At 36.4% G+C, this 11,826-nt stretch overlaps 1 protein-coding gene across 1 annotated transcript; it reads left to right on the top strand.

The window, feature by feature from the left end:
• Positions 1-6,579: 6,579 nt before the first annotated feature.
• LOC131063689 (glycerophosphodiester phosphodiesterase GDPD1, chloroplastic) lies at positions 6,580-9,824 on the top strand. The gene is made up of 10 exons (XM_057997581.2): positions 6,580-6,750; positions 6,882-6,971; positions 7,067-7,257; positions 7,376-7,435; positions 7,620-7,700; positions 8,114-8,314; positions 8,400-8,495; positions 8,624-8,711; positions 8,801-8,909; positions 9,052-9,824. The coding sequence occupies exons 1-10, from the start codon at positions 6,735-6,737 to the stop codon at positions 9,311-9,313; spliced, it is 1,194 nt and encodes a 397-aa protein (XP_057853564.2). The 5' UTR covers positions 6,580-6,734; the 3' UTR covers positions 9,314-9,824.
• The last annotated feature ends 2,002 nt before the right edge of the window (positions 9,825-11,826 follow it).

Genomic DNA, 11,826 nt, shown 5'->3' with positions numbered 1-11,826 from the left:
GAAGTAATCATGTCGTATAAGTGCACGAAGCTCCGTCCATGTCCTCTGCCTCTGAAATGAATGGGTCGTGTGATGGGAAGGTGCTCATAAGCCCACACCTGCAAGAGAGTCACGCCGCAGCCCAAACCCACTGATCCGTGGTATACAAACTGATGCAGCTCATAATACAAATGTGCCAGGACACATGGCCCCCATGCATACCTGGTGTGCTCTGTCATCAGCGTCTCCAATGCCCCTCCCCAGTCCACTGCCAATCCTCGTGTGGCCCTGTCTGGACACAAATACCCACTAATGGCTCCCCCAATAACTGCCGGCAATGCTAAACCTGTGGCAGTCATGGTATCCCAGGCTACATGACCTGCTCGCATCTCCAACTCGGGATCCTGAAAAACCCGTCTCAATGCCTCCCTGTCACCGTCACGGTCATAGGGAATCAACTCTCCATCAATAGGGATATGCAGAATCCTGTAGACATCCTCTAATGTAACTGTCATCTCACCCATCGGCAGGTGAAACGTGCACGTCTCCGAGTGCCATCTCTCAGCTAACGCAGTCAGCAACCCCATGTTTGCCCGAAACTCAGGCACATAGAGCACATGTGTGAGACCCATCTCCTCAATGGATATCATGTCCTGAATCGACAACTCTGGTCGCAGTCTCTGAGTCGACGGGAATCTCTCTCGTGACTCTAACATCGGCAAATACTCCTGCAGTCACACAATCAATTTTGTCAGTTATCGTGGCATTCACTGTTTATCACAAAATGCTACTTGCTACCTAAATGCATCTGGTTATCTATCCTAGTGACACTCACTGTTCATCACAAAGTGTTGCTATCTACCCTAGTAGTGCTCCCTGTTCATCACAAAGTACTACGTGTGTGACATTCCCTGTTCATCACAAAGTGTCACTCACATTCGCACTCCCTGTTCATCACAAAGTGCTGCCTATCTTGGTGCTCCCTGTTCATCACAAAGTGCCTTGATCTATTCTACTCTTCCTAGAGGACCTGCTTGAGTGTATCCTCTCAGCAGCTTATCCAATCGACAGCGGATGTTCATCACAGAACTGCCGATTTGACCTAGAAGACTAAAACCATGCATTTAGACACACAAACGCACTTTTCACTCATAAACGCGCTTCTGCAACACAGACGCTTCTACATTTCACAAACGCGTCCGCATTCAGCACAAACGCAGTTCCAGGCACAGACGCGCCTGGACCCGACACAGATGCGCCTACCGGACATAGACGCGCCTGGACCTGACACAGACGCGCCTGCCGGACACAGACGCGCCTGGCACTGACACAGACGCGGTTGCGCGATTTTGCATTTTTCAACTACCCTATTCCTAGCGCATTTATTGCTACTAAACATGCATTTATGACAAAACTCGAAATGCGTGAAAGTACAAGGAGGTTTTCGGGTACTTACCGGCTCTCCTGCATCGGCTGGTCGCTGGAATCGGCGAACACGGTCGAATCTATGAATGGATGCCATCGCTGCTGACTGCTGCTGTTCTTTTCTCACTCTGCACTATGATCTTCTAAGGGTGTAGATGACAATGAGGATGTATTTTCCCCCGTGGTCTATCTTATAGATTGCCCTCGTCTTCATTTCCCGGGTCAGTATTCTTCATCCCGTGACTTTGTCACTTTATTCGCTCAACCCATTCTATCCCATCTTTCTTATCGAGAGATTGTCTGCAATCTTTTCAGACATTTTCATCCAATCTCTCGAGGGGGCATATCATTCCCATACTGGGGCAACTTTGTATCAGTTCATCTTATCTTCTTTGAAACAACGCGACAAGCCGCATTGTCTCAAAGAGGGGCAAAATGTAAACACCCAAAATTGTCATGTCTAATTAAATAAATATTTTATTTATTTAATTATCTAAGCCTAATTCTTCTATTAATTAAATAAATCTTTATTTATTTAATTAATTCATTTATCCTCTTCTAGCCTTATTTCTCATTTAAATAAATACATTTATTTATTTAAATTATCCTTTTCCTAAATTAAATAAATATTTTATTTATTTAATTGTCCTACTTCTTCTATTAATTAAATAAATCTTTATTTATTTAATTAATTCATTATCCTTTTTTACACATGACACATGTCATTCATCTCTTAATTCATACACTACCTACCTCTTTCATTATTTTGGTATTTCTTCTACCTACCCCCTAATCCTAGCCGACCTCTCTTTTTACACCTCTCAATCTTAACCCTCCATTTCTTATTGTGTCTTCTATTTAAGGAGATGCTTCTTTCATTGTCAAACCCTAATGACTAATGACTGATTTTGGAGTACTTGGCTACACTACGATCCTACTTGCAACCACATTTCGTTCTTTGTTGAGCTCTTGTGCATACAAAAATCTGAGAGCAAGCATATCAAACAAGATCAATGGAGATAGGAAGAATGGAGATCAAAACCCTATTGGACATGTGATGGTATAATCTTTATGATTTTGAGTTATTTTGCATTGTCTTAGGTTATCTTCATATGTTATGGTGGATCTTTGTTCATTGTTAGGCTAGGGTTTAGTGGTTGAATCCATTTTAGTCTTTTAATATTGTTGTTATTTGTTATCCATTTTCACCATACACAGATATTAAACCTATAGCCTTCGAAGGTAAAACCCCCTCCTAGCATAAATCTAAATGGGGTGCCATTAGATTTGAGGACCGTTTCGGAGAAAGGTTTCTCAGAGGGGATCTTCCTCAGTGTAGAATCTTCAAAAGCGCCATTATAAAAGGGCAATTCTAGGGTTAAGCATAAATGGTCACATTTCACTGTTATGGGCTCTAAAGATTTAATGTTGATATTCATATTAACAATCAAAAGCTGGTTAAAGAAGCTTAGGGCTGATTTTTTAACTTCTACAAATTTGCCTATTTTGTTACCTATTATTTTTAAGAACTCATTATTTCGCAATTCTACAGGGAATTTATCGAGTGAAATTGCTTTGTTAACCATGCAGGAATTAAGTTAAGATGGAAGAAAGAGGGGTTACCATTCCCAGCAATCAAACCCTAGACCTTTGAATGTTAATATGTCCTCGTTTAGCAAAGAATTTCTCAAACTCTGATTACCACATTCAATAGCTAAGAAATTATCAGGAAGGATATCAATTTTTACCTAGTTATTGAGAGAAGCTGACACTGATTTAGCAATTTGATCGGACGAGATCCCCCAGCCTTTCCACCAAGCAAAGAGCATTCGGTCATTGCAATGCATTTGATACCTGATCTTAGTATGGTTATCAATTTCAATGACCAACCTATTAGGATTAGCTGGAGGATTTGAAGGTGAATTCGGCTTGGGATGCTTAGCCTTCTTAAAATTGTGATACTTTGATGAGGTTTGATTGTTGATTTCTAACACAGAACATTCCTCTATGGCTAATGGTTGTTTCGATTGGGCACCCTTAAAATGTTTGTCCACCACTGAATTCTGATGGTGTTGCAGTGAATGACTAGCAAGGGTTTCCATGCCCCTCAAAATCTTTGCTATGAATTTCTGCTGGAGAGTGCTTCCCCGGTTAAAGGTTTTGTCGTTATGGGTAGGTTTTAAAAAACCCTTCTCCGAATAATACAAAGGACGACGGTCATGGCATATTGGACGACGATTTGGCGCACTAGCTGGGCATTTGGGTTGCCTGCGTCCAACCTTCTGCCACTTTCGGTCGTCAATGAATGGAGGAGGAGGGGGAGCCCTTCCCATCTCTATTAGTGAATATTTGGTTTTCGTGAAGAAGGTCTGTTGTTCCTGAGTTTTCGTTGCTGCAGAGATAAGGCCATCTTCCCAGTGACTGCTAGCAAGAACATAAAATCTATTCCCGAAGCCCAGAAAGTTGCCATACAGAGACCTCAATAGCAGATTAGATGTCGCATAGACATTGCGACAGTTTTTTGCTTGTAGAGCCATCAAAATCAATATGTTGTTAGCTTCATGTGGGGTTCACCAAATGTTTTACAGGGGAAAATCATTAATTACTAATCACATTTAACGAGTTAACCACTAAAACTCAAATCTAATTAATTTAAATCCACAAGGCAATGAAATACGATTAACATCAACAAAGCATAAAATCAAATAAACTAAAACTCTCTTTGTTGAATCACTCCCTTGCTTCCACTACTCTTCTGCATCTTGCGGTTGGATAGCTCTCAGTATTGCACTGCATGAAAACTTGTATAGTAACAAAATAAATTTGAAGATTGTGGTTATTGAAAATGGGAGATTGATGCTCAATTTATAGATTTTGAAGAGGAGATTTGAACAGTCAAGATTGATTTGAAGACTGATTTGATCAACGGTTGAGATTGATTGAGGCAAAGTTGATTGGAGAAGATTACGAATTGAATTGGCTACATGACTGAATTGATTGAGAGTTGACTAAGTTGATTGATCAGTAGGACTCATTTGATTGATTAGTCAATTGATTTGATTGATGAGTTAACTAATTTGATTGATCTATTTGAAAAATATGATGAGGAGTTAGAAAAGGTAATCAAAGAGTTGACTAGATTGATTGATTAGTAAACAAAAAGTTGGTTGGGAGTTAGACTCGGAGTCAGTGGCAGTTAGAATTCTAACATGTGATGTAGGAAATATGTCATGAAATTAAATTTAATTTGAATTCGGTTTTTGAAAACTTGAAATGAAATGAAATTAAAATTGAAATTAGATGAAATTAAAATTTGGGAAAATTTGATTCATTTGAAATGAAATTAAATAAATTTAAGAAATTAATTTAATTTGGAAGACATAATTAGATAATTAAATAATTTAAAGAATTTATTTAATTATGGGGGAAAAAATTGAACTTAATTAAATAATAATTTTTTTAATAAAGGTAAATAAATCATAATTAATTAAATAATAAAACCATTTAATTAGTTTTAGAGGAAATGTTAATTGAATAAATGATTTGCATGGAAATTGAATAATTAATTTGTAGTGAAAATGATGATTATTAATCTGGAGGAATAAAATTAGATTAATTAAATAATTAAAATTATTTAATTAATATAGAGGAGTAATTAGCGATGTTAGTAATGAGACAATTTCAAGTGTCTACAATTATCATCATATTGAGTATTGTGTTCATATTGAAGACTATTGTAAGTAGCCTCTTAAAAAGGTATAGGAGGTTGGCTCTTTGAAATAACATATTATTATCAAATATTTCTAACATGTTTCCTATAACATCATCATTATTATTATTATTATTATTATTATTATTATTATTATTATTATTATTATTATTATTATAATATTTGAGGTAGTGAAGTTGGAAGGTTCTTAATGAGGTCATTAGGGATTAAGTCTTGATGAGTGCAAGGCTCCGACATTATAAGGGATGAAGCTGAGATTAGATGAATTTGGCAAAATAGATATCCCTCAATCCTTGACTCTTAACTAAAGAGTGTGATAAACCTCCCATTGAAAAAATAAAATAAAAATTATAACATTGATCATGGAGTGTGATTTGAAATGTTGACGCAAACAAAAATATACATAGTTGAGTCCAAAAATTTAGCATAATATTCATTATGAACTGTGGAAATTTAATATCTTTGAATTATAACACGTTTCCTATTATATTCTTCTGTTGTGTAAAATGTTTCAAAATCCAGCTTGTCATCAATGAGATCATTCTTCTCCCCCCATATTTGAATCCAACACATCAGTTTGCAATATTGACTTCAATTTCTTCTAGAAAAGGAAGTGCATCCATTTTAGTGTCACAATCATAGACTCTTTAGGGAGAATACCATTTTCACATCAAGCCAAAGAAGAATGATTTCATCAATGCACCTCCCAATAAAATTTGACTAGTTGCAATCTATCTTACAATATTGTAAAAAATAACTAACTAGTTGCATCCATTTAACTCTCTAGATGTTTTTAATCAACCACTAGTGGTTGTGCCAATTCAGTGTGGGGCCAAACAAACCCACGCATTAAATCATACTTAAAATAAAATAATCCCCAAAGGATAAGTATTAGCTATACTTTTTTCCCTATTTCCCTATGAATAGCTGGTGGAGAAGATGATGACAATGAAGACACAAACTTTTGCTTTTAGATTTAAGCATCTAGTCACCAAAACGTGCTAAACATGTTAGCAATCGACGGCTCATGGGTATCGTGAATAGAACGACATAACTTAATGACACGTCACTAAATTAAAGTATTGTCTGGATAATTCTACCCTATATGTGCGGCGGCCAATAATGAAAAAAAAAGTTGATTTGTATGAACGCGCTTTGCTTCACGTATAACTAGTACTGCATGATCTGCTCCCACGGGGAAACGTTTTCCTACCACTCTTTGACTATTTTTACCGTATTTTGGGAATTATTCAACGGAATATCCTACGAATAATGCCGTTCTAGATCGCCAGCTTCAACTTCACAGATTCCAAGGGCTGTTTGTTCTTAGAATATGCCAGGATTATCCAAAGTTGATCTAGAATATTACAAGCATCTCCTCGTATTCGAATATCCGACGGCTTATTCCCCGCTCCTCCGCGTTTGATCATGTATAAAATCGTAGTTTTTTTTGCCTCATCCCATGCACGGAGGCAAACAGCTGAGAAGATTTGGGATTGTTTTGTATTGTTGTTCGGTTTTTTTCAAGCTCTGCAATAATCAGAAATTGTGATTGTTTTTTCGTATTCTTGTTCGGTTTTTTCAAGCTCTGCAATCAGAAATGGCGCTTAAAGCTTGTATGTTCTCTTTTCATTTACTGTCTTTTTTTACTGGATCTTTACTTTTTTCTTTGCAGTGGGTATCTTGGTTTCTTGATTTTATGATGGTTTTTGACGCTTTGAGTTTCGGTGCTTTTTGGATTTTGCAGTGCATGTTTCAGATGTGCCTGTGACAGAGCCCGGTGGAATAAGCTATAATACTGATAGCACCGTCACATTGATTAACCAGTTGCTGGATGGTAAGAAATCTTGGCACAATTTTTATTTTTTTTAATTTGAAGGTCGAGGGATTTTCAGTCTTTTGAATTTGGGATATTGTTTGGCGGTTTTGCAGGTCCTGGAAAGCAGATTGATGGAAGCGTATGGAAACCTTCTTCTGAATTTGTGGTGGTAGGGCACCGTGGCAGTGGTATGAATAAAGTGCTGTCATCTGATAAACGAATGCAGGCGATTATGGAAAACACTATAACGTCATTCAATGAAGCCGCTAGAAACGGTGTTAGATTTGTCGAGTTCGATGTACAGGTAACTGTAAACGTAAAGTTGTCGCTGTTCAGAGAATTTTATTAGTTTTTATGATAAATGCGCGAGATTTTCTAGGGTTTGAAAAACAAAAATTTAAATTCATGATTTTCGTCTGCAGGTTACAAGAGATGACCGGGCAGTTATCTTTCACGATGATCTCATTGTTACAAAAGAAAATGTAAGATTCTTTTCTACAATTCCTTGTTTCAAGATTTATCTTCAATATTTTCAATCTCAATTTTGTTTTCTTAAATAATTCTTGCAATCTTATATAAGATAAATTTCATATTTCATGTACGTAATAATCGGAATGCCATTAGTATTCTTGCAGCTTAAACGGAGTTTTGTGCATATTTTAACAGGAAATCATTGTTGAAAAACATATTAATGAGCTGACTCTAGAAGAATTTTTGTCCTACGGTCTGCAAACAAACGGCCACACGGTAAATAAACTTTGCGACTTCCAATGTTTGTCATTTCACGTTGTATTTATCCCGAGTTCGAATCCCCGCATCGCGTGTACTTTTCAATAAAGTGAAAAAGATTAACATAGTGCTTACCATGGTTTATCCATTCTCAAGTCAATCTACTCTATCTTACGCCAGCGCTTATCTTGGTTAGTTTAGGCGTCTAGGGTTTGAACCTGCGACCTTTCTGCAGAATTGCTTGATTTGTAGGGTTTGAACCCGCGACCTCAAAGCAGACAAAAATAGATACATCTTAGGGTTTGAACCGGCGGCCTCTGTGCACAGTCATGAAACCTTTTTTAAATCCAATCTGCTTCAAAGTAAAATAGTTTTGGATCTTTAAAAATTTACGCAGTGAACTAACGCAACGCTTGGATGATTATGGCCAGGCTGAAAAGCCGTTGCTCAGAAAAACCCCCGACGGCAGGTTTCTCGAGTGGAAGGTGTTGGTGGACGATTCTCTTTGCACTCTCAAGGAGGCCTTCGACAAAGTAGATCGATCCCTCGGATTTAACATTGAATTGAAGTTTAATGATGAAATTGATTATTCTGAAGATCAACTGCGACACGATTTAGAAGTTATTATCGAGGTAACAAATCTCCTTCCATTTTTCTGTCTTCTGTTAACGTAATGGCAACCGACCTGAAAGATGCATTGTCAATAAAATCATGTAGGATGTGCGCGAAAATGCCAGAGGAAGACAAGTATTTTTCTCCAGTTTTCATCCGGATGCGGCATTATTAACCCGCAAGATGCAAAATATGTATCCTGTAAGTTTTTGAAAGAAATGCTTGATGATTTTACCAAAATAAAATAAAACTGAACAACCTAAACTCTAAATTTGCTATTTTAATCAGCAAAAGAGGGATCTTATGTAAAAATTCGGCTTGAATCTCAGGTTTTATTTCTAACAGACGGAGGGGTAGAAACTTACAAAGATTTTCGAAGGAATTCGCTTGAAGCCGCTGTGCAAGTTTGCATTCTAGGTAACATAAAGATTCAAGCCCTGAATCGAATTAGCCTATCGCTGCCTCAGTTTCATTTGAATAAAAACATTATCTGTTGACAATGCCAGGTGGGCTACAAGGAATTGTCTCAGAAGTAAAAGCTGTTCTTCAAAATCCTGGAGCAGTTTCAAAGATTAAGGAGTCAAATCTTTGCCTGCTGACATACGGCCAGCTAAAGTGCGTAAATTTTCTGTTATGCATTTAAAAAGCTTAGTTTTTTAACATCTTTGGAAAACATTGTTGAATTTTACCCTGTTTTTTTCTAGAATCTCTAGAAATTCTTCGATTTTGACGCCGCCTGTTCATTTTTTTCGTACAGCAACGTGGAAGAGACCGTATACCTTGAACATCTCATTGGCATCGACGGAGTAATCGTGGATTTTGTCCCGGAAATTGTACAGTCAGTCGCTGATTTTACCGGCGGCAGCAGTGATTTAAATGGTCCTGCCGATCTGCAGGATGATGGCCCACAAATTACATCGACGGATTCCCTTAGACCACCATCGTATTCACCTCCAAAGTTTTCTGCCCATGAATTGTCTTTTATACTAAAGCTAATACCGCAGTTGATTAGAAATTGACAGCACAATACAGTATACTGTATATAGTTTGATTATATTTCTGCCAAAATGTCTGACACTTTTTTTGTAAGGGTGTCCTGTGACTTAGCTCGTCTTTGATACATGCTAGCTCATATTTTTGCGAGATCATAGCAATGTTAAAAAACCCGATTTCTAAAATATCACCACTTTTTTCAAAAATAATGGAAGTATAATCATTTCCAATGTAAATAACTTTTTTTTGGGGGGGGGGGGGTGTGGGGGTTATTATTATTATTTTTATCTGTAATTAGGCTAGTTTAATTTTGTTGATCAATCATCTTCTATGCTGGCCTGCACAGCTTGAGTTGGCCTAGTGGTGGAGAACTTGTGCTCTTGTAAGAGAGGTCACAAGTTCCAAATCCCACAAGGGGTTAGGGTATGTACGCCTCGTTTGTAGCTATAAGCTAGAGCTATGCATCAAATAGCTCGTCTAATTTAAAAGTGTCTTTATAATTTTTCTATTATCTTCAATATGTATCATTATCGTTAAGCATTTTGTCCTAATTGTAGCTTTAACCTATAAACTAGATCTATACATCAAATAGCTCGCCCATTTTTGTGATTTATCAAGATAGTTACAACCTACCCATTGAGGATACCACCAACTCTATAATTGAGACATATTAACCCATTTAATAGACTTCCTCTAGTTCTTTGCATCTAATTTAAAAGTGTCTTCATAATTTTTCTATACCTTCAATATATATCATTATCATTAAGCATTTTGTCCTAATTGTAGCTTTAACCTATAAGCTAGAGCTATACAACAAATAGCTCACCCATTTTTGTGACTACAACAACATAGTATCAAGATAGTTACAACCTACCCATTGAGGATACCACCAACTCTATAATTGAGACATACTAACCCATTAAATAGACTTCTTCTAGTTCTTCACATCTACAATAATTCACCATCATACCATGAGAAGGATTTTTTATACTCTTAAATATACATTGAAATTTCCACATAACAAGGGGTAAAATCAAATCCAACACGTGGGTTGCCCTAATAGCAATTATTAGGTCATCTATAGTAATTCACCATCATACCACAAGAAGGATTTTTGTATACTCTTGAATATACTTCGAAATTTCCACATAACAAGAGGTAAAATCAAATCCAACATGTGGGTTGTTGTAATAGCAATTCTTAGGTCCCACAACTTTTCATTATGTACTTTCATTTTCCTCTACAATTCATATATCCAAATTCCTCTTTTGCATCCATTTAGGTATTGTTCATTAGGACTAGCTAGACTTTCTTGTTGGCTTAAAAGTCAATTAAGATATTCAACTACATTCATATAGAGTGGCCAACATAGTGAGAGTGGGCTAGTAGTCGACAAATGCATTTGATCTCCTCTCCTCTCTTAGATAGTTGTTCCATCCTTTTTTTGGTGGTGCTTCCTATTTTGCTTGAAATAGTTGTTCCATCCATTTTTTAGTGGTGTTTCCTCTAGCATTGCTGCTATGCATCTCCGTCATAGTAAGTTTACAAATTAGAAATGTTAAAAATTGGAGAGGTGATTTATAAAATATCAACTCACATTTTTCAAAAATAATGGAAGTATAATCATTTCCAGTGTAAACCATTTTTTTGGTTATTATTAATTTTTTTTTCTTATAATTAGTTTTAATTTTGTTGACCAATCATCTTCTATGTAATTTAAAAGTGTCTTCATAAATTTTCTAATTCATAGTATTTACATATGACATAATCACTAAGCATTTTGTTCTAATTGTAGCTTTAACCTATAAGCTAGAGTTATACCTCAAATAGCTCACTCATTTTTGTGACTACAACAACAAAGTATCAAGATAGTTACAACCTACCTATTGAGAATGCCACCAACTCTATGTTTGAGACATACTAACCCATTAAATCGACATCCTTTAGTTCCTTGCATCTATAGTAATTCACCATCATACCATGAGAAGGATTTTTTATACTCTTGAATATACATTGAAATTTCCACATAAGAAGAGTTAAAATCAAATCCAACATGTGGGTTTCCCTAATAGCAATTATTAGGGCATCTATAGTAATTCACCATCATACCATGATAAGGATTTTTAATACTCTTGAATATACATTGAAATTTTCACATAACAAGGGGCAAAATCAAATCCAACATGTGGGTTGTTGTAATAGCAATTCTTATGTCCCACAACTTTTCATTATGTACTTTCATTTTCCTCTACAATTCATATATCCAAACTCCTCTTTTGCACCCATTTAGGTATTATTCATTAGGACTAGCCAAACTTTCTTGTTGGCTTAATTAAAAGTCAATTACAATATTCAACTTCATTCATATTGAGTGGCCAATTTGGTGGGAGTGGGCTAGTAGTTGACAAATGCATTTGATCTCCTCTCCTCTTTTAGATAGTTGTTCCATCCATTTTTTGGTGGTGCTTCCTATTTCTCTTGAAATAGTTGTTCCATCCATTTTTTAGTGGTGTTTCCTCTTTCTCTCATTACTGCTATG

This window comes from Cryptomeria japonica, chromosome 9 (assembly GCF_030272615.1).
Source record: "Cryptomeria japonica chromosome 9, Sugi_1.0, whole genome shotgun sequence".
Classification (NCBI taxonomy): domain Eukaryota; kingdom Viridiplantae; phylum Streptophyta; class Pinopsida; order Cupressales; family Cupressaceae; genus Cryptomeria; species Cryptomeria japonica.
Note: the sequence above shows the minus strand (reverse complement) of the source record. Positions and strands in the feature narration are given on the sequence as shown.

Bases quoted from the DNA above. Each gene is read 5' to 3' on its own strand.
- LOC131063689 (XM_057997581.2), top strand. The intron at 6,972-7,066 runs GTAAGAAATCTT...GCGGTTTTGCAG, and splicing joins GATTAACCAGTTGCTGGATG to GTCCTGGAAAGCAGATTGAT. The intron at 7,701-8,113 runs GTAAATAAACTT...GATTATGGCCAG, and splicing joins TGCAAACAAACGGCCACACG to GCTGAAAAGCCGTTGCTCAG.